Source organism: Bos mutus, chromosome 24, assembly GCF_027580195.1.
Source record: "Bos mutus isolate GX-2022 chromosome 24, NWIPB_WYAK_1.1, whole genome shotgun sequence".
Lineage (NCBI taxonomy): Eukaryota > Metazoa > Chordata > Mammalia > Artiodactyla > Bovidae > Bos > Bos mutus.
This window is the reverse complement of record NC_091640.1, coordinates 32,348,102-32,370,328: the sequence shown is the minus strand read 5'-3', so window position 1 is coordinate 32,370,328 and position 22,227 is coordinate 32,348,102. Positions and strand designations below refer to the sequence as shown.

Genomic DNA, 22,227 nt, shown 5'->3' with positions numbered 1-22,227 from the left:
GCATAAATGTGAGGAGGGAATTCGCTTCTGAAATTTGATATAACAATGGTTTTGTGTCTTAGTTTGGCAAGTTAGAAATCTGTCTGGTGACTGGCTTTATGAGTGTTGTTGTTTTTGAACCACGATAAAATATAAGCAGGTTTGTTTTTAAACTGCTTTGTAGGTGATGCTACCAAATGAATACCCAGGTACAGCTCCACCTATTTATCAACTGAAGTAAGCTATATTTCTACATTTATATTTTTATAAAAAGTTTTACTTTGCAAAGATTGTTTGTACTGTACCCTGTGTTTAAATGTCAAAATGTATATAGAAATTAAAATTAGAGTTAATGTAGAGTATTAACATTTAAAAATTAAATTATGTAAAAACACACTGACATTTGCCACTTAGTATAAAAGAATCAAAGGATTCATAGGGGATAAAATAGCTACAGAATGTCATTAGAGATGGGGAAGGAAATCTTCCTCGTTAGACAATCTAGTAATCTAGAAACCTTGGTCTGTAGACTCACTCCTAACCTGTTTCCCTGAGTGTTTTAAAACCACAGCAGTAAAGTTTGCTATCACTCATGGTTCTGTAATTTTTCATTTTTATTCATTGAAAATGAAAGATAGGCCTATAGAAAGCTTATAAACATAAGTGCTCTTTTCAGAGAAAGTTGATTTACAGTCATGTGGCAATTGACTTACTTGTTAGAGTTGTTTTTGGGGACATCAGTTAGAAAAAATTGGGAACTCTGGTTGTGTGGCAAATGCTGTGAATTTGGAAATATAGATTCTGGAACATATTCTGCCACTTAGGTAAACTTAGGCAGCTTTTATGATATCTTATGCACTCCATTTTTTAAACTATATTTTAATTGAATAATGATGGTGTTGGTGTCATCATGGTTTCCTAAGAGGACTAAATGAGTTAATGCAAATGAAAGCATTTTGGAACTGTATAGATTTATATAACATAAAATAATATTTTGATCAAAGTAGAAAAATTTTAAAACTTAAAATCAGTTTGTGATTAATCAGTATTTTTTCTTTGTGATATAAACACAGTCTTTGAGTAATCATCTTTATTTTGTTTTATTTAATCTTAGTGCTCCTTGGCTTAAAGGGCAAGAACGGGCAGATTTATCAAATAGCCTTGAGGAAATATACATGTAAGTAATAGATGATTAAAAACAATGCTATTAGTGATTCTGTTATTGGCTTTGTTGGAACTGTGATATATTAGGCCCTTTTGTAAACTTTATGTTAAGCTGTTTTTCCATTAACAAAAAGAATACAGTTGAAGAATCCTTGAAAGATTAGTTATATAGTTTTATATATACATTTGATATAAAATTCTATTTAGAAACAAAAATAAAAGTATTATTTAGACCTAATAGCTATAAAAACACTTAGCTAGCTGTGAAAGTAAATTCAGAGACACTGTTCTTATTTTGATATTTTCATAGGCTATGTTGAATGAAACTGGTAACAGCAGAATCCTAAGCATAACCATTCCTTAAACTACCATGTACTGTTAATGGTAATGTTCTTGTATTAGGCCATAGGACTGAGAGTCTATTGATAGTATACTGTATTTTTCACTCATTCATTCAGCAGATGCTACATAGCAGGTATTATACTAGATCCTGGATATATAGAATTAGTAGAAACAGAAATGGTCCCAGTTTTCATAGCATTTAGAATTTGCTGGTAGGGGAGATATTACTGATAACTCTGTAAAAATGAATGTCAAACTGCAGCTGTGATAAGTTCTATGAAAGAAGGATATTAATGTGTAGTAATGAGTTTGAAATAAGACCTGACCTAGTAGCAGGTGAGTGATGACTTGTTTGACTTAAGAGCTGAGTTATTTAAATGAAAAGAACTCCAGTGAAAGACCACAGCACGTGCAGAGGCTCTGTGTCAAGGAGTTTGGAACATATGAAGACACAAAATAATGGTGGTATAAGGAGGGGGTGTTGGAAAAGGGAGCATGGTGGGAAAGGAAGCAGTGAGGTGAGCAGGGGAAGTTATGGAGAGTTCTGTAGGCTGTGTGGAGTGTCTGTCTTTGTCCTGAGACCTGTGGGAAGCTCAGAAGAGCCGAGAAGTACTATGATTTGTGGTGAGACTTTCATTTTGAAAACCCCGTTCTGTGTCCAGGTGGAGAACTGACTGGAAGCGGGCAACTAGATTTGGGATATCAATCAGGAGGCTGGTGCAATAGTCCAGAGAAGGTGTTTCTGTGATTCGGGTGAATTGTATTGAGATATATTAATTTAGTACAACAAATAATGTTCTGGAATATCAGCTTTACTGTAATCCAGGAACTGGTAAGAGTTGTCTTACGCGTTCCAGGTGGCCTCCCCACCTGGCACAGTGAGAAAACCCACTTTGTGTCTATCAGATCAGATCAGTCGCTCAGTCGTGTCTGACTCTTTGCGACCCCATGAATTGCAGCACGCCAGGCCTCCCTGTCCATCACCAACTCCCAGAATTCACTCAGACTCACGTCCATCGAGTCAGTGATGCCGTCCAGCCATCTCATCCTCTGTCGTCCCCTTCTCCTCCTGCCCCCAATCCCTCCCAGCATCAGAGTCTTTTCCAGTGAGTCAACTCTTCGCATGAGGTGGCCAAAGTGCTGGAGCTTCAGCTTTAGCATCATTCCTTCCAAAGAAATCCCAGGGCTGATCTCCTTCAGAATGGACTGGTTGGATCTCCTTGCAGTCCAAGGGACTCTCAAGAGTCTTCTCCAACACCACAGTTCAAAAGCATCAATTCTTCAGCACTCAGCTTTCTTCACAGTCCAACTCTCACATCCATACATGACCACTGGAAAAACCATAGCCTTGACTAGACGGACCTTTGTTGGCAAAGTAATGTCTCTGCTTTTGAATATACTATCTACGTTGGTCATAACTTTCCTTCCAAGGAGTAAGTGTCTTTTAATTTCATGGCTGCATTCACCATCTGCAGTGATTTTGGAGCCCAGAAAAATAAAGTCTGACGCTGTTTCCACTGTTTCCCCATCTATTTCCCATGAAGTGGTGGGACCGGATGCCATGATCTTCATTTTCTGAATGTTGAGCTTTAAGCCAACTTTTTCACTCTCCACTTTCACTTTCATCAAAAGGCTTTTGAGTTCCTCTTCACTTTCTGCCATAAGGGTGGTGTCATCTGCATATCTGAGGTTATTGATATTTCTCCCGGCAATCTTGATTCCAGCTTGTGTTTCTTCCAGTCCAGCGTTTCTCATGATGTACTCTACATATAAGTTAAATAAACAGGGTGACAGTATACAGCCTTGACGAACTCCTTTTCCTATTTGGAACCAGTCTGTCCAGTTCTAACTGTTGCTTCCTGATCTGCATACAAATTTCTCAAGAGGCAGGTCAGGTGGTCTGGTATTCCCATCTCTTTCAGAGTTTTCCACAGTTTCTTGTGATCCACACAGTCAAAGGCTTTGGCATAGTCAATAAAGCAGAAATAGATGTTTTTCTGGAACTCTCTTGCTTTTTCCATGATCCATCGGATGTTGGCAATTTGATCTCTCATTCCTCTGCCTTTTCTAAAACCAGCTTGAACATCAGGAAGTTCACGGTTCACATATTGCTGAAGCCTGGCTTGGAGAATTTTGAGCATTACTTTACTAGCGTGTGAGATGAGTGCAATTGTGTGGTAGTTTGAGCATTCTTTGGCATTGCCTCTCTGGGATTGGAATGAAAACGGACCTTTTCCAGTCCTGTGGCCACTGCTGAGTTTTCCAAATTTGCTTTGTGTCTATACCAGGGTTCTTTTCCTCACAGAATATTAAATTTAAAAATGCTAAGTCTTCATGGAATTGATTCTGTTGGTTCCTACCAAGAGGAAGTGTGGTCTTCCTTGAGTCCCTAGGTTTACATTTGACTCAAGAAGTAACCTTGAACTGGAGATATCAATGGGAGATGCTCCCATTTAGTGATTCCATCATCCTCAGAATATAGATACTACATGTTTTCTCAATGAAATGTTTTCTGTCCATGATCTTACTGGCCATTCCAACTTTTGTGCCCCCAGCAAACTTCGTTCTGTAATCTTTTATTTATGCCTATTTACCAATGTACCCCCTAAAGTAGAATAAGATAAATAACACTGCAGATTTGCTCAGCAAGGATGTCATAATTGTACATCTTATGGTCAATTTTCAGTTCTTATCTTATTTGGCCTCTGTAACTTTTGGTGGTGTTGAACACTTCCTCTTCTTGGAAAATCTTCCCACACTTGCCTTCCGTCCTGTTAGTCATATTCATCAGTGAGATTTTTCTCCTATTTTGCACAGTGTCATGCACTCTGAAATGGCTTTCCATCTGCCTTTTTTTCTACCCCGAAGTGCCCCCTTTATTAAGAGATACCCTCCTATAGGGCACAACTTGCTGTTCTCCTTAGCTAGTTCTCTTGAGCTATTAGAGAATTAGGAAGGATCAGAAATAACAAAGCAGTTTGTTCTGAAGATAGGATATGGTTCGTCCCATCTTGTTTATTAAAAGCACTTGAAAATAACCCTAGTCCAGTAGTATTCTTTTCACACATGTGGTCTAGGTAGAAATGTAGATTGTGTTTTTAAAAGTTTTGTGTGACAACTTTTAATGATATATTCCCATAAAATCCCAGCAAGGGGCAACAAGTGAAATGCTATTGGTCATTGAAAAGTAAACATTTAAAATGTGTAAATATAGTTCTTAATGTTTATAGTTTCATTATGTTCTAAATATTGTAACATTATCAAGATCTTCATATTTATTTAGAATCATTTTGACTGCTGAAATATTTTTTTGCCTAGATAAGAACATGAACTATGTTTTCTTTTATGCAAGGAAGGAAGAAGTCTGAAAGCTAACAGTCTTGTCCAGTAAACATTTTATAAGTTTTTCTATTTGCTAGCACTCTTGTTAGGAGTTTGGAGTTTAAACATTTAGACAGATGTATACCAATGCACTATAGTGACGTAATTGCTGAGCGGTTTGGACCAAGTGCTGTTCCTTTTAGAGGTCTCTGGGAATGTGGTGAGGTTGTAAAGGAGGGTTCCATTGTGAAGGTGACCTTTGGGTGTGGTGCTTGGCAGATAATCAGAAAGGGAGAGATTTTCAGATAGAAGGAACTGCAGAGTTCAACAAATAGTCTGATATGCTGGGGATAGGAATTGATAGGTGTAAGAAGAATCTGTTACCTGGGGTAAGGAGCTTGGACATTATCTTGTAGGCTCCAGGCATTTTAGGCAGGGGAATGATGTAATCAGATCCATGTGGCAGTGTGGAGGGTGGGCAGTGAAGAGTCTGAAGGAAGGGACTCCATCAGAGCAGCAGTCAATAACTAGAAGGGAGACAGGGGAGATCTTTACTGAGGCAACAAGAATGTAGGGGAGAAGAATGGTCAGTTAGAGGAATACTGAAGAGCATAAACTAGTATTTGGTGATTGGGTAGATGTAGAGTTATTTGCTTATTATATCTTATTTTTGTTTAAACATTTTGCATTTTAAACATGAATATTTTGAATATATGAAAATAATGATTTTTATAAAACAAAAGGTAAATGACAGATTTAAAAAAATATTTCAAACATTATACCACTTGGTATTAACAGAAAAATGAAAAAGATTAAACATTTTTAAAATTTGAATTTATGATAGTTCATTTCAACAATATTTACTTTTAAATCCAAGAAAATGATTAATTTCCCACAGCTCTTCACAGTATGGTGTATCACATGAAGTCTTAGATTTGGAACCTAGAGAATGAGGCTTGTCAAAGCAGAAAGTGCACGAAACCAAGTTAAACAGGCGAGGAATATTCTCTTCAAGACTATTGTAACAGGGGAGAGACAGAACTCGGTCTGAACTCAACTGGCTGAAACAAAAGGCAGCAGGGTTTTGAGGGCTGGGATAAGCTGTGCTAAGCTGTAGAAAAGCACAGGGGAATGCTGGGGGAGGTTGATCAGAGAGTGTCCAGCACATTAAGTTACTTCCTGAGTTTGCAAGAGTGTTTCTCCGTGGTCAGGCCATCTGTCTGTGCAGATCGTGGCTCATCAGTAGTTAAGATGCTCCTTCTAACAGAGACTCGGCAACAGGGCATTCTCTTCCTCTATGACTGCATTTCAGAAGAATGGCTCCCAGGTCCCTGAGAAAGACACTTCTTGGTTCTAAAGCTGACACAGCTTCTAAAAATATACCCATAATTCCAAAGGAGCAAAAGAAGAATTCATGACAGGTTCTCTAAAGAAAATGCTGAAATGCAAAAAAGCAAAATGGCTGTCTGGGGAGGCCTTACAAATAGCTGTGAAAAGAAGAGAAGCGAAAAGCAAAGGAGAAAAGGAAAGATATAAACATCTGAATGCAGAGTTCCAAAGAATAGCAAGAAGAGATAAAGCCTTCTTCAGCGATCAATGCAAAGAAATAGAGGAAAACAACAGAATGGGAAAGACTAGGGATCTCTTCAAGAAAATCAGAGATACCAAAGGAACATTTCATGCAAAGATGAGGTCGATAAAGGACAGAAATGGTATGGACCTAACAGAAGCAGAAGATATTAAGAAGAGATGGCAAGAATACACGGAAGAACTGTACAAAAAAGATCTTCACGACCCAGATAATCACGATGGTGTGATCACTGACCTAGAGCCAGACATCCTGGAATGTGAAGTCAAGTGGGCCTTAGAAAGCATCACTATGAACAAAGCTAGTGGAGATGATGGAATTCCAGTTGAGCTATTCCAAATCCTGAAAGATGATGCTGTAAAAGTGCTGCACTCAATATGCCAGCAAATTTGGAAAACTCAGCAGTGGCCACAGGACTGGAAAAGGTCCGTTTTCATTCCAATCCCGAAGAAAGGCAATGCCAAAGAATGCTCAAACTACCGCACAATTGCACTCATCTCACACGCTAGTAAAGTAATGCTCAAAATTCTCCAAGCCAGGCTTCAGCAATATGTGAACCATGAACTTCCTGATATTCAAGCTGGTTTTAGAAAAGGCAGAGGAACGAGAGATCAAATTGCCAACATCCGATGGATCATGGAAAAAGCAAGAGAGTTCCAGAAAAACATCTATTTCTGCTTTATTGACTATGCCAAAGCCTTTGATTGTGTGGATCACAATAAACTGTGGAAAATTCTGAAAGAGATGGGAATACCAGACCCCCTGATCTGCCTCTTGAGAAATTTGTATGCAGATCAGGAAGCAACAGTTAGAACTGGACATGGAACAACAGACTGGTTCCAAATAGGAAAAGGAGTATGTCAAGGCTGTATATTGTCACCCTGTTTATTTAACTTATATGTAGAGTACATCATGAGAAACGCTGGACTGGAAGAAACAAGCTGGAATCAAGATTGCCGGGAGAAATACCAATAACCTCAGATATGCAGATGACACCACCCTTATGGCAGAAAGTGAAGAGGAACTCAAAAGCCTTTTGATGAAAGTGAAAGTGGAGAGTGAAAAAGTTGGCTTAAAGCTCAACATTCAGAAAATGAAGATCATGGCATCCGGTCCCACCACTTCATGGGAAATAGATGAGGAAACAGTGGAAACAGTGTCAGACTTTATTTTTCTGGGCTCCAAAATCACTGCAGATGGTGAATGCAGCCATGAAATTAAAAGACACTTACTCCTTGGAAGGAAAGTTATGACCAACCTAGATAGTATATTCAAAAGCAGAGACATTACTTTGCCAACAAAGGTTCGTCTAGTCAAGGCTATGGTTTTTCCTGTGATCATGTATGGATGTGAGAGTTGGACTGTGAAGGAGGCTGAGTGCTGAAGAATTGATGCTTTTGAACTGTGGTGTTGGAGAAGACTCTTGAGAGTCCCTTGGACTGCCAGGAGATCCAACTAGTCCATTCTGAAGGAGATCAGCCCTGGGATTTCTTTGGAAGGAATGATGCTAAAGCTGAAGCTCCAGTACTTTGGCCACCTCATGCGAAGAGTTGACTCACTGGAAAAGACTCTGATGCTGGGAGGGATTGGGGGCAGGAGGAGAAGGGGACGACAGAGGATGAGATGGCTGGGTGGCATCACTGACTCGATGGATGTGAGTCTGAGTGAACTCCAGGAGTTGGTGATGGATAGGGAGGCCTGGCGTGCTGCAATTCATGGGGTCGCAAAGAGTCGGATACGACTGAGGGACTGATCTGATCTGATCTCTAAAGAAAATGCTCTAAGAACAGAGAGGTCAGGACCTAGAGTCAGGAAGCTGTGCCTGTCTGAAGTTTAATCAGGGTGATGTTAAGGGTGTCTTGGGCAGGCTTCTGGGGTCAGTTTTTGAAATAATGCAACCTCTTTCTCATCTGTAAAATGAGGATAATAGAATAATATCATTGTGAGGATTAAGTGACATAATCCGTGTGATACATTTTAGCACTGTATAGTAGCAGCTCTCCTTTTTGTTCTTGTCAGAAGAGTCATCTCATCAAGTTTTGTCATTTTTAAAATGAGATGATGGAAACTCAGATCGAGTGATTTGTCTGAGGTTATGCAACTTTGTAGTACATTTTAATGAATATCTTTACCCTTAAATAACAAATATACATACTGGAGAATTAAAGGTATGAAAATTAGAGCCACAGGTCAAATGAGAGTCACAAGTAACTTGACTTTGTTTTGATCGTTCTGAACTGGATTATAGTTATTTAAGTATAGTTAATCACAGTTATGTCTCGACTAAAATAGCAATTTTTAATCCAAGTTGATCTTTTATTCAATTTGAAACAAATTTGTTCTAGACTTTTTATATTTAGCTACTATACCACAACAGTTTCATAAATTAAAAGCTTAGCATCTCACCATATAATGAGTATTCTCAGATTTTGCACCGATTTTTAGGATTCAGCAAACTTCCTCCAGGACCACTGCGATGCAGGAAAAGAAGGGCACAGGAGGGAGGACTCGAGCTTTTGTCTGTTTTAATTTGTTTTTGGTTCTGTGAGAAATTTCATTACAGTGAAGGTGAAAGTTTGAAAACCACCAAATCCTAGTCTGCATTTAAAAGATCTGAATAATCAACTCTTCTTTTAAAAAAGGGGGGGTTACAAACTACAGTCGTGAGAGAAAACACAAAAAAGCAGGAGCAGTGACACCACACAAACCACCATCAGTGATAGAATTGGAGGTTCAAGGGAAAGAATTTTCATTTTCTTCAGGAAACCTTTCACATCTACTACAACTTCCTTAAACTGGATTTCAGTAAATCTAGTTAAATACTCGGGACAAAGGAAACAGTCAATAAATGATGTTAGATGGAGTGCTGTTGAATATTTTTCTTCAGGAAGCCATGGGCTAGAGGAGAGGAAATTTGGAGTTAAGGTTTAATGTCTTCTTCTTATTAGGAAAAATTAGTTATTAACTGCAGAAATTCTTCCAGGGCATTTTCCACTGTCCCTTCCCCCAAAAGTCCCCTAACAAAAATAACAAATCTGAATGTGAATATATATTCACAGAGAGATGATTTTCCTGTCTCAAAGGGGGCTTAAAGATTAAGTGAAGTAACCAAGCATTTTCTACATCTTACATATGGTAGGTGTTCAATAAACACTAGATATTAGTGCTGCTCCTTTTGGTGGTGATGATGATGTGATGAATTCAATAGAATGGTGTTAGGAGATGGAGGGAATTACATAGAAAAGCATACAGTTTTAAGAACAATAATTGCAAGCACTGAGACAGGGGACCCAGTTTTCTCATTCACTGCTACACCCTCAGGGTTGCACATAGTGCTTGGTGTATAGGCGAGGCCCTTACAGATCTGTTGAGTGAATTAAGACAGGTCCACTTGAAAAGAGACTGCTTTTGTAAAGTAAGCAAGGTGCTGTAAATCTGTTTTGTAGGTGGGGAAACTGAGGCAGTTCAAGTGTCTTGCTTGCCTAAGGGCACAGCTGCTTGCTAGGAGAGCAAAGTGATGTGGGCGACCTGAGCTCTGGAGTAAGTCTGCATTCCCATTCTCGCTCTGGACTTCTTACTGCTTATAAGACTGTCTTAGGCAAGTTAATTGATCTCTCCAGGTCTGCTTTCTCATCTGTACAATGGGAAAATAAGGCCTAGTCTGTTAGAAAATTATGAGCATTAAATGTGTTGCTATATCAATATATAATGTACTTTGGGCTTAGTATATATTCAATACATTTTACCTTTCTCTGTATTTTATGGAAGAGAGAGGAAGGGAGTAGGAATTGTTTAAAAGAAACTCAACCAACGTTCTTAATTTTTAAAACTTTTCCAGTTGACTTTTGCCCTCTCTAAATAAGACAGGTTGCCAAAGAGCACAGAGGATCGTTTTAGTTTAGCTCAGGGATTATGGGTGGAATGGGAGTGTTTGAGGGTACAAAATTATTTGAAAACAGTGTTGTTTTCTTCTGTATGCTTGTTTTGAAAGCTTCCTTTGGGTGCTGATGAGTGGTGATAAAGAGAGATAATGGTTTCAAGAGCAACTGTTAGAGGAAGGGGTAAGGTGTTGTAGTTTGGTGAGTTCCTTAAACACACATATTAACACATCTAAAATTAGTATCATTCCCTAAAAAATAGACACTTGGGCCTTTATTTTATTGCTGTTGCCATCATTTAACATAACTCTGTGGAAATGAACTATGACTTCTTTTTCTCAGTGAGCCTTTGAGATGGACTCAATTATCTGATGCAGCCAGACAGCTCTTTGGAACCGAAGTGAATTTGGGCAATAGAATATTATATCAAAAACAAAATAAGAATCTAAAGCTTTAAATTGCTTGTCTTTTAGTCTTGTAAATTGGCTTTCTTGGGGAGTTTCTAAAATGCTTTGTATTCTTAATTATTGAAATAAGTATACAAAATAAGTGGTGTGAAATTGTTCAAAAAGTTGAGGAAAGCAAGCAGTGACTGGGCATCAGCACTACAGTTATATTCACTGACAGAAACAAAGTCATATTTATGTCTATCTTAATTCCGTTCAAGTTCAGAAATTCTCTTTCCCCTCTTTGGTTGTAGCTCTTCTACTTATTTTAAGTAAGCAATATTAATTTGGGAGCCATTTGGGATTTTTAATATTGATGTATTAAATATTCATCTACAAATGTTAGTAAATCTCATGTTTTTATAAATTTCCTTTTAAAAGGCATGGCTAGGGAATTCCCTGGTGGTCCAGTGGTTAAGATTTGGAGCTATCACTACAAGGGCCTGGGTTCAGTCCCTGGTTGGGGAACTAAGATCTCACAAACTGCGCAGCAAGGCAGAAAAAAAAACACATGGCTAGAGATAATTTAATTTCTTAGATTATAAATATGTCTATATTATCTTGAATTTGAGAAAGAATTTTTTTAATAACAATTTTTCCCCTGAATTTTGTTTAGCCAGAATATTGGTGAAAGTATTCTTTACTTGTGGGTGGAGAAAATAAGAGATGTCCTAATACAAAAATCTCAGATGACAGAACCAGGTATGTTTGAAAAACGTTATCATTGCTCTTTTAATTTACAGTAATTAAATTTTCATGTATATGTTCTCACTGGAACTTTTAATATAAAGATCTATATGCTGTTTTATGGTTTTACATGATAAAATATATTCTCTGAAAAGTTCTTTACTCATGTAAATATGGTTATTTCTTTCAATAAGGTGCAGCCTCTTTGGTTTCAGATTACAATAAGCTCTTACAGAGATAGAATTTTATGGTTAAAGAACTTTGCTCAAAAACCTTTGCTTTCTATGGCAATATTAACCATGTAACATTCTTCATGCATTATTGATATAAGTTAGACATTAGCTTCAAATGAGTGTTGCTGCTGCTGCTAAGTTGCGGCAGTCGTGTTTGACTCTGTGCGACCCCATAGATGGCAGCCCACCAGGCTCCCCCGTCCCTGGGATTCTCCAGGCAAGAACACTTTTCCTCCTCCAGTGCATGAAAGTGAAAAGTGAAAGTGAAGTCGCTCAGTCGTGTCCTACTCTTAGCGACCCCATGGACTATAGCCTACCAGGCTCCTCCGTCCATGGGATTTTCCAGGAAGAGTACTGGAGTGGGGTGCCTTATGTTTATAGAAAAAGAACTTTGGAAAACATGACCAATATTTAGGGTATAAAAAGTGACTTTGAAAATTGATTTTTAAATCGAGATAGAATTCATATACTATGATCATTCACCTTTTAAAATGTATATTCAGTGGTTTTTAGTAAATTCCAAAGTTGTGCAGCCATCACCACTATCTAATTTCAGAACATTTTAGAATTAATATTTTGCTTTATTATTATTCTTTTGTTGAATCATAGGTACATAACAGCATAGAAGTTTCTTATGTTTTCTGTTTACTTTGCTAGTCTTTGCTCCAGTTACTACAAAAGACTTTACTTTTGTAAATTACTAAGTATGATTTTATTTCCAAATAGACTTTTATTGTTATACTGATAGAATTGTTTTCAGTTTGGGGAGAAGAAGGATTAAAGAACAACAATTCAATAGTCTGTTTACTAATTTTTAGAAGGTTATTTACAGGAAACCAATTATTGAGGATTCCCTTACCAAAATCAGTATACATTTGAAGTTGATAGAAATATGTATTTTTTCAGAGCATTTTACAATTTTTCTATAGAAGCAAGTATTTTTACTGCTTCCATTAAAATCAAAGGGATAAATGGTCTGAAGATATTCCGATCATGGGACAGTATTTTTTGAAGTGTTTTCCTTGACTTTTTATGCTTCATGGTCTGATTTTGTGGCATTTCAGGGCATCTGAGAAGAGTGGTCTCAAAATCAGTTTTTGCCAATTCCACCACTCTAGAATGTGGGATACTTGCAAAAGTGTTATGTATACTAGTAGAAATGTAGAACTCCAATACTTTGGAATCACTCACCTCTTAGGAAGGTTTTTAAATTGTTGATTTTAATATGGTATTTTCCCTTTCCCACCTATATCTATAACTTAGTTTTGCCACACTTCAGTTTTTTGAGTTACTGATTTAGGTTGTATAATTTATAATTTTTCAAAATTTTCTTCAGAATTTTTTAATAAAAAATTTTCTAGACTTCATATTAAAAGGAAGTGATCAGGATATCTCATGAGAATTTTCTTCTCCAGGGCACCCACTTGACAAGTAATTCATTTTTATTTTACTACTAATCTTCAGTATGTATTTATTCTTTATTATTTTAATTTTTCTACTATGGAAATATTAAATCTTGAAGTAGTTATTTACAACTGTTAAAAAATTCTGAACTAATTTTAGACTTACAGAAAAGTTGCAAAAATAGTAGAAATAACTGCTGTATCCCTCACTCTGCTTCCTTGAGTAACATCTTATATAACCATAGTATAATTATCAAGAACAGAAAGCAAGCATTGGTAAATATAATATAATAATATTTTCACTAGTGTTCTTTCTGCTGTTCTCAGATCTGGTCCAGGATTCTTTGTTGCATTTTTTCTCCTTACTTCCCTTTAATCTATAAGAGTTCTCCATTCTTTCTTTCACTTTTATGACCTTTCGTGACCTTGAGTTTGTCCACTGTTTTCTCATGACTGGAGTAAGACTAGGCATTTTGGCAAAAATACCACAGAAATGATACTGTGTCCTGCATAGTGTATGCACTATATCAAGGAGCTAATGATATCGATACGCTTCATTACTGGTGATATTTACCTTGATCCCTTGGTTAAGGGGGTACCTGCTAAATGACTCCACTATAAAGTTACTATATTAATCAAGTTTCCCAGAGGAACAGACCAATAAAAATGTGTGTCTTATGTATGTATGTGTGTGTGTGTGGATGTATCTATGTATTGGGTTGGTCAAAAAGTTTGTTTGGGGTTTCCATAAGATGTGATAGAAAAACCTGAGTGAACTTTTTGGCCAACTCAACATTTATAAAGAGAGGTGAGGGGAAGGAAAGGTTGGGGACAGAGGGAGAGGTTGATTGATTTTAAGGAATTGGCTCACAAAATTATGGAGGCTTGAAAGTCCAAAATCTGCAAGGCAGGCTGACAGCCTGGAGACGTAGAGAAGAAATGATCCTGAAACTCAAGGCTGTGAAAGTTGTATGTTGGCAGAATTCCCTCCTTGTCTGGGGAGGTCAGTCCTTTTTAAGACCTTACGTGAAAAAAAAAAAAAAAAGACCTTAACTGGTTGAGTCTCACTTGCATTGTGGAGAGCAATCTGCTTTATGCAAAGTCACCTGATTTGAATGTAGATTCCATCTAAGAAATACCTTTGCAGAAATACGTAGAACAGTGTTTGACCAAGTATCTGTGTACCATGGTCTATCTAGGTTGTCATATCAAATTATCACAGTTGATAAGTCTCTTGGGAGAGATACTTTGAGGCTGTGCTAATACCCTATTTGTCTTCAAACTTTCATCCCTCCACCCCCTGATTTTAGTATCTATTAGTGTATCTTACCAACAATATTTATAAACAATATAGTGTTGTAACAATATGGTGATTCTCACTTCTTTCTTTCCTTCTTGGTATGGTTAATTGGAATTGTATTGTGAGAACAAGATGTCTCTTCTCCACATTTATTTATTTACATTAGAATGAACTCATTTTATTTAGTGAGCTAAAATTCCATACTGTCATTATTTTGTTGCTCAAATTGTTCCAGATTTGGCCTTTCAGAATGCTCGCAGGTGGGCTCCTGTGTTCTTTTTATAAGCTCCCATCTTTTTCTGAACATTCCTTTACTCTCTGCAATCACAAGATGTCCCAGCCCATCTTACATCTTACATTTTCCTTGTCCCAACCTGGAGACAACCACTTGTAGGAACACTGGTTGATTCTGTTGAAGACTGATGTTTAGAGATCAAGACTCAAAGTTTTTTAAGTGTCATTTCTTACTGTCGTATGATCACTCATAATGTCTCATACCCACATAGGCCCAGACGTAAAGAAGAAAACTGAAGAGGAAGACGTTGAATGTGAAGATGATCTTGTTTTAGCATGTCAACCAGAAAATCAAGTTAAAACTTTGGATTTTGATGTCAGTGAAAATCGAACAGGTATAGTGAATGTTACTAGTTTATTTTGAGGACAGTAGTGATGTGGCTTCCCTGGTAGATCAACTGGTAAAGAATCCACCTGCAATGCAGGAGACCTCGATTCGATTCCTGGGTTGGGAAAATATCCTGGAGAAAGGATAGGATACCCACTCCAGTATCCTTGGGCTTCCCTGGTGGCCCAGATGGTAAAGAATCCACCTGCGATGCAGGAGACCTGGGTTCAGTCCCTGGGTTGGGAAGATCGCCTGGAGGAGGGCGTGGCAATGCACCCTTGTGTTCTTACCTGGAGAATCCCCGTGGACAGAGGAGCCTGGCGTGCTTACAGTCCATGGGGTCACAAGAGTCAGACACAGCTGAGTGACTCAGCACAGCACAGGGTGGTAGCACTATGATTTGTTTTTGGAATGGTATAGAGATTTAGTAAACTGTTACCTTTTAAGGAATTCTTATTAATTTACAGAGAACTGGGTTATATTTTTCCTGCCTCTTGGTCATTTTGGTGTTTCCTAAGTCTATCAGAATAGTGAGGACAAAAATAGAAATTTAGTTTTTCTTTCTTTTTTTTTTTTTTGCTATTAGAGTTTTGAATTAGTGATGGGAGAAATTGAAACTAAGAAAGCTATGTTAATGTTTTCAATTCATACCCTGTTTTTGTATTTTTAAAATCTTAGATTTACTGATGGCTCAGAGTTAAATTTTAGTCTGTGCTAACAAATATAAATACAGTAATTGAAGGTGCAACCACTGAACTAAAGCTAATGAAATGCCTTTAAGATTTTAGTTTTTGCTCCAATTTATTCCATAATCGAGTAGCATTCAACTTATGAATAGGTTGCTGTGATAAATAAGCTCTGTGTTTCTATCAGAAAGTATGTTCCATTTTAGTATTTTAAAATTTTGAATGATATCGTCAGTTCCTCAAGTGTCTTACAAAACCATGATAGACCAGAGAGGATGTTCATTTTCTTTGAAGATAGGGAGTTTCCTCTGCTGTCATATAGTACCTTTTAAATAGTGAATGGAAATTTAAAGTTCTTGCATACTGTCCTAAAATTAGTGGAAGAGAGAGGACAAAGAAGTGAATGAGTAGGGGAAGAAGACCCAGGATACCTGCCCCTGCTTCACTCTGAGTAGCTCCCATTTTATTCATTTACATATTTGTGGATTTGGCATAGGATTTCTTTAGAGAAAGAAGATTCACTATTAAAAAGAATGAAAATCAAAGTCATAATAAATCACATCCAGTTCGTATTGACCTTAGTAGTGTACCAGTACAGTGGTCACAATCTTTTCAAAAAGAGAACACAACTGGGGGGAAGGTCAAACATCCTCCATAAACCTGGCTTCTTATCCTAGTCCTGCCGTAAACCAGAGCGGGGATTTGAGGCAAGTTATTTAAAATGCTCCAGAAATATTTTTATATGAATTAGTTGAAGTATTTCATCACTTGTAAGGTAAACTGGCTTGTAGAAATAGAAAAAAATTAATTGTTCTTAAGCTTGTTTAAAGGGCAGAATAACTGGAAATTAAGTACTCAATGGAATACCAATATGGTGTACTATTGATATATTGAATTCAATCCTATGAAGTCAGAACGGTTTTATTAACAGAAGGCACTATATTACAGCTGTACAAAGTGAAGTCATAGGTTTCCCAACCCAGAGGTCCATCAACAGTAAAATAAATAAATACTCCTTGTTAGCTGATCTTTTTGGTCTCAGGACTCCCTTATACTCTTAAAAGTTAGATATTCTGCCAACTTATACTATTGAAACAGTCCAGGATTTGTGTGCCAACCTGCCATTTTCACTGGGTGACCACTTAGCAGGTGAGAAGCATTTATAAGTCAAGTAGTTTTATCTTAATGTAGGATATATTGGGGGAACATTTTACTTAAAATTGTAATTTAATAGACAACCAGTGTTGGTTATTTGAGTTGATTGGCCATGTAATTTACATCTCTTTCCTAACTCCCTCCACTATACCATTTACCAGTTTTTTAGTATTTGTATGTAAGAATTTTAAAAAGTAACATAATTCTTTACATTTATAGAAATAGAAGAATTACCTCCAATTGATCATGGCATTCCTATTACAGACCGAAGAAGTACTTTTCAGGCACACTTGGCTCCAGTAGTTTGTCCCAAACAGGTAAATTTACTGTGTCCAGTTCACTTTGATGTTGTTTTACCAAAGTAATTCAAGCAGATGGTTTTGCAATAATATATTTGTTTTTGCTTTTAATTTTCATTCAAGATAAAAATTATTTGCTGATTTTTCTACCCCCAAATTATTGGGAATCATGGAATATTTATGATGACTGCTTTCAAAATTATATGCAGACTCTGATTAGGGCTTAACTAACGGATTTTCAAAGAAGAAAAAACTATTCTGGTGGTATAGAAAATTATGATGCTTTCATTTCAGTTCAGTCGCTCAGTCGTGTCCGACTCTTTGCGACCCCATGAATCGCAGCACGCCAGGCCTCCCTGTCCATCACCAACTCCCGGAGTTCACTCAAACTCATGTGCATCGAGCGGTGATGCCATCCAGCCATCTTATCCTCTGTCGTCCCCTTCTCCTCCTGCCCCCAATCCCTCCCAGCATCAGAGTCTTTTCCAATCAGTCAACTCTTCGCATGAGGTGGCCAAAGTACTGGAGTTTCAGCTTTAGCATCATTCCTTCCTAAGAAATCCCAGGGCTAATCTCCTTCAGAGTAGACTGGTTGGATCTCCTTGCAGTCCAAGGGACTCTCAAGAGTCTTCTCCAACACCACAGTTCAAAAGCATCAATTCTTTGGCGTTCAGCCTTCTTCACAGTCCAACTCTCACATCCATACATGACCACAGGAAAAACCATAGCCTTGACTAGCCGGACCTTTGTTGGCAAAGTAATGTCTCTGCTTTTCAGTATGCTATCTAGGTTGGTCATAACTTTCCTTCCAAGGAGTAAGCGTCTTTTAATTTCATGGCTACAGTCACCATCTGCAGTGATTTTGGAGCCCAGAAAAATAAAGTCTGACACTGTTTCCACTGTTTCCCCATCTATTTCCCATGAAGTGGTGGGACTGGATGCCATGATCTTCGTTTTCTGAATGTTGAGCTTTAAGCCAACTTTTTCACTCTCCACTTTCACTTTCATCAAGAGGCTTTTTAGTTCCTCTTCACTTTCTGCCATGAGGGTGGTGTCATCTGCATATCTGAGGTTATTGATATTTCTCCCGGCAATCTTGATTCCAGCTTGTGCTTCTTCTAGCCCAGCATTTCTCATGATGTACTCTGCATATAAGTTAAATAAGCAGGGAGACAATATACAGCCTTAACGTACTCCTTTTGTTATTTGGAACCAGTCTGTTGTTCCATGTCCAGTTCTAACTGTTGCTTCCTGACCTGCATACAAATTTCTCAAGAGGTTTACTCACTTGTTAAAAAATCATTTGTCACATCACATGGGAGTTCTGTAAAACCTGGCCTGATTTGTTGTTACCCAAGTAGGGGGACAGTAGACAGACTGGTTGAGCCCAGTCTTTCCAACCTGAATTCCTTTTCCTTTCAGCTTTCTGATTTTAGGTGACCTGATAGCCACCAAAGGATATCATTAGGGAAACTTTTCAGTCAAAAATGGTATTCATAGTTCTATGTCTTTCTCAATCTCTTCAGCAGAATTGTTTTCTTCTTCCTTGCTGCTATAATCTACCCTAAACTTTATGAATGTAAGAGACAATTTCAGTATACCTATAAAGTTAAATTAACCAGAGAAGTCTTAGAATAAGCATCAGTCTTCTTCCCTTTGGTCTCTCCAAGTTCTTCTAAAGCCCTATGTATAGGAATATAATTTTTTGCACCAGGTTGCCTTTTAATTCTCTGTTAGTCTCTGGAAGAGGAAGTTCTTTTCTTCATTAATTTGTGATCGGGATAAGAGCTTCTGGCACAAGCTTCTGAGCTGTTCTCTCAGAAACCCTGTTTTTCCCTTGGCCATTACTTATAATCTTGTTGCCAGAGTCCTTAGACATTCTATTCTGAATCTCTTCATCCTGGATCCCTTTTCCATTTCTGATTATAGTCACTTAGACTTACAGGATCATAATTTGTGAGACCTGAAATAAATCTCAGAGGTCAGTGTCTACTTACTTTACTAATCAGGAATCTGAGTCTGAGAAACACAAAATTGCATTATTTCTGATCCAAATTGGTCTCCCCCCGTCTCTAACTCAGTCTTCCCTACCTCCAGTTTCATCTGTGCCTCTTGCCAACTGCTTTTCTGGAAGATCTGACCACGTGTCAGATACTCTTCCCCCACATACTCAATAATCTTTGCTGATTTCCTTGGGCTACAAGGAGAAATTCAAACACGTTATACAAGTCACTTCGTGATATGATCCTGCTTTAATCATCTGATACATCTGTCATTACATTCATACTCTGAACGCAGAGCTACATAAAACTGTTGGTCAGTTTCTGAACCTTCTCTTTTATGTCCCTGCTAAGGTTACCAGGATACCTACCTAAATTGGAATTTCAGATAAACATTATTGCATAGGTCATACTTATAATAAAAATATTGTGGTGTATCTAAAGTTCCATTTCAGCTAAGTGAGAGTCACTCAGTCATGTCTGACTCTTTGTGACCCCATGGACTATGTAGTCCAGGGATTTCTCCAGGCCAAAATACTGGAGTGGGTAGCCTTTCCCTTCTTAAGGGGATCTTCCCAACCCAGGAATTGAACCCAGGTCTCCTGCATTGCAGGCGGATTCTTTACCAACTGAGCTATTAGGGAAGCCCAAAGTGAAAGTTGCTCAGTCATGTCCACCTGTTTGTGACCCCATGGGCTGTACAGTCCATGGAATTCTCCAGGCCTGAATACTGGAATGGGTAGCCTTTCCCTTCTCCAGGGGATCTTCCCAATCCAGGGATCGAATCCAGATCTGCATTGCAGGCAGGTTCTTTGCCAGCTGAGCCACAGGGGAAGCCCAGGAGTACTGGAGTGGGTAGCCTATCCCTTCTCCAGCAGATCTTCCCGGCCCAGGAGTTGAACCAGGGTCTCCTGCATTGCAAGTGGATTCTTTACCAACTGAGCTATCAGGGAAGCCCCCAGTTAAATTTAAGCATTGTTTATTTCTTCCTACTAAATCTGGTCCATCTGTACATGCTCTTTCCTCTGAAGGAATGACTTCTTCTTGTTCCACTCTACTCTTCCATTTTGATGCAGAATTGTCACTTATCTTTCAAATTCTGGCTCTTGTTAGGTCCTCTCTGAACCTTATTTCTTCCAGGGAGAGTTTAGTTTCATAAGTTTTGAAACATACCATTAGTCTGCACCTCTCACGCTGGTAAATTTTCAGAGCCATTTCTAGAAATTCTCATAATCTCATTTAACTTTTTCTCTACAGTATGGGGGAAATTTCTTATATGCAAGTACCTTGGACATGGTTACTGCTCAGATATTTCTTGAAAACTGGTGCTCAAAAATTCTAGAACTGTTTTTTTATACCATTTAGAGTAATTCAGTTTTGCCCCTAAAATGAGGAGAAAACTTTGGAAATGGCTTTTTCAAAATGTAGTTGATTCTTTAAATAACTGTTAATTTCAGTTCAACAGTATGTATATCAATATGCTTTAAGATTTTTTTTTTAGCATTTACAGAGCAAATAAAAAATATATATCAGTTTATTTATATTGTTGCTGCTTTTAAGGTGAAAATGGTTCTTGCCAAATTGTATGAGAATAAGAAAATTGCTAGTGCCACCCACAACATCTATGCGTACCGGTAAGTGATCGTCAATCACTGCTTCAGCAATGTGCAGTTTATTAAAAAAAAAAAAAAAAAAATGGGGAACAGATCCATGATTTAAAACAAACAAACAATTATGTGTTTTTTTTCCATTGTAAAAGTAATAATCATGTGTGAAATATTTGGAAACGGCAGGAAAAAAAGCAAAAGTTAACCGTTCTCTGCCATTCAGTGTAACTGATATTGTGAAATGTTTTCTGTCTTTTCTATGCAAAGTTTATTTTTTAATGCTTCATTCTAGTATCCAGGTTTTTCCTTAAGATAACAAAAGCATTTTTCCGTGTTGTTATATTGCTTTATAAACATTATTTTAATGGCTTTATCATATTTGGTTGAGGTTCCATACCACAATTTATTTAACCATTTCCTTTTTGTTTTAGTTTTTCATTTTTTAAAACTATTACAAAGAATAGTCCTGTGAACATCTTTGTATACTTTTTAGATTATTTTCTCAGGATAGGTTCTGGTTATTTCATATTCTTTTTTGAAATGAAACAGAAGTAGGTAAAAAGGAAAAAATGAATAGATTCCTGGAAGTAGAATTATCAAAAAATGTGAACATTTTTGAAATTTTTAATCCATATTACCAAATTTTTTCTGAAGTTTTTTTTAAACCAATTTATGCTCCCGTTAGCAGTGAATTTAGAGTGCTTCTTTCATTACACATCTTTGAGTATGAAGGTTTTATACAAATCTCTGCAAAATTTGTTGTAAAGAGATGAAGGGTGTATTTTTTAAAATATTCAAATTTATACAGACTTAACATAGTTTAGGACTAAAATAGATCAGAATATAGACATAGGAATTCGATGTAAACTTAAAATGTGATAGAGACTATCTGTAAAATTTAGGCTATCTAAAATTCAGAAAACTCAAAAAAATTATCACTTTTGACTGGGGAGTTTTTAATATTACTAAGTCACATCCCATTAAATGCCAAATCTTCTTAAAACCTATTTGTTACATAAGTCCCTACTTATTAGAGTATCACGGTATAGAATTTTGGTGTTTTAGTGAGTTAGGGTCATCAATATAAAGTAGAGATTAGACTGTGCTTGCTCTCAGTGGTTAGAATGTGCTGTAAAAGTGTTAATAGGTATCATTCATTTAGTTCGCATCTTTATTGAGTGCCTACTCTGTGCACTCAATTTACATGAGTTAATTCTAATTATTTAAGTGATTGTGCCACTATAAAAAGGTGAACTCTTTCTAGATCACATCATTATTAAGTGGTAGATCTGATTTTGAGAATTTAATGCTATTTATCTCTTTTATTCTATTAATACATGGCTGTGTGGCTGCCCCTTCAACAATCACTGGACATGATATTGATTTTAAGTTATCTAAAAGTTAAATAATGTGCCAGATAGTGTATTTCAAGCCCCAGGTTTAAGTACTTGAGTATTTTTGCATATTGATGGTGATCAGTTATCACTTTTCACAGATGTCAGCTGACTGCATGTAGC

At 37.3% G+C, this 22,227-nt stretch overlaps 1 protein-coding gene across 4 annotated transcripts in view; it reads left to right on the top strand.

Annotated features, from left to right (window-relative positions):
* IMPACT (impact RWD domain protein) overlaps window positions 1-22,227 on the top strand; it is a 31,760-nt gene that overhangs the window by 2,284 nt on the left and 7,249 nt on the right. For all 4 annotated transcript variants that reach the window (XM_070361573.1, XM_070361575.1, XM_070361572.1 and 1 more), the window contains 6 exons: window positions 164-216; window positions 1,094-1,156; window positions 11,335-11,420; window positions 14,848-14,970; window positions 17,024-17,121; window positions 20,664-20,737. In XM_070361573.1, coding sequence (XP_070217674.1) covers window positions 164-216; window positions 1,094-1,156; window positions 11,335-11,420; window positions 14,848-14,970; window positions 17,024-17,121; window positions 20,664-20,737 — 497 coding nt within the window. The remainder of the gene's footprint in view (window positions 1-163; window positions 217-1,093; window positions 1,157-11,334; window positions 11,421-14,847; window positions 14,971-17,023; window positions 17,122-20,663; window positions 20,738-22,227) is intronic.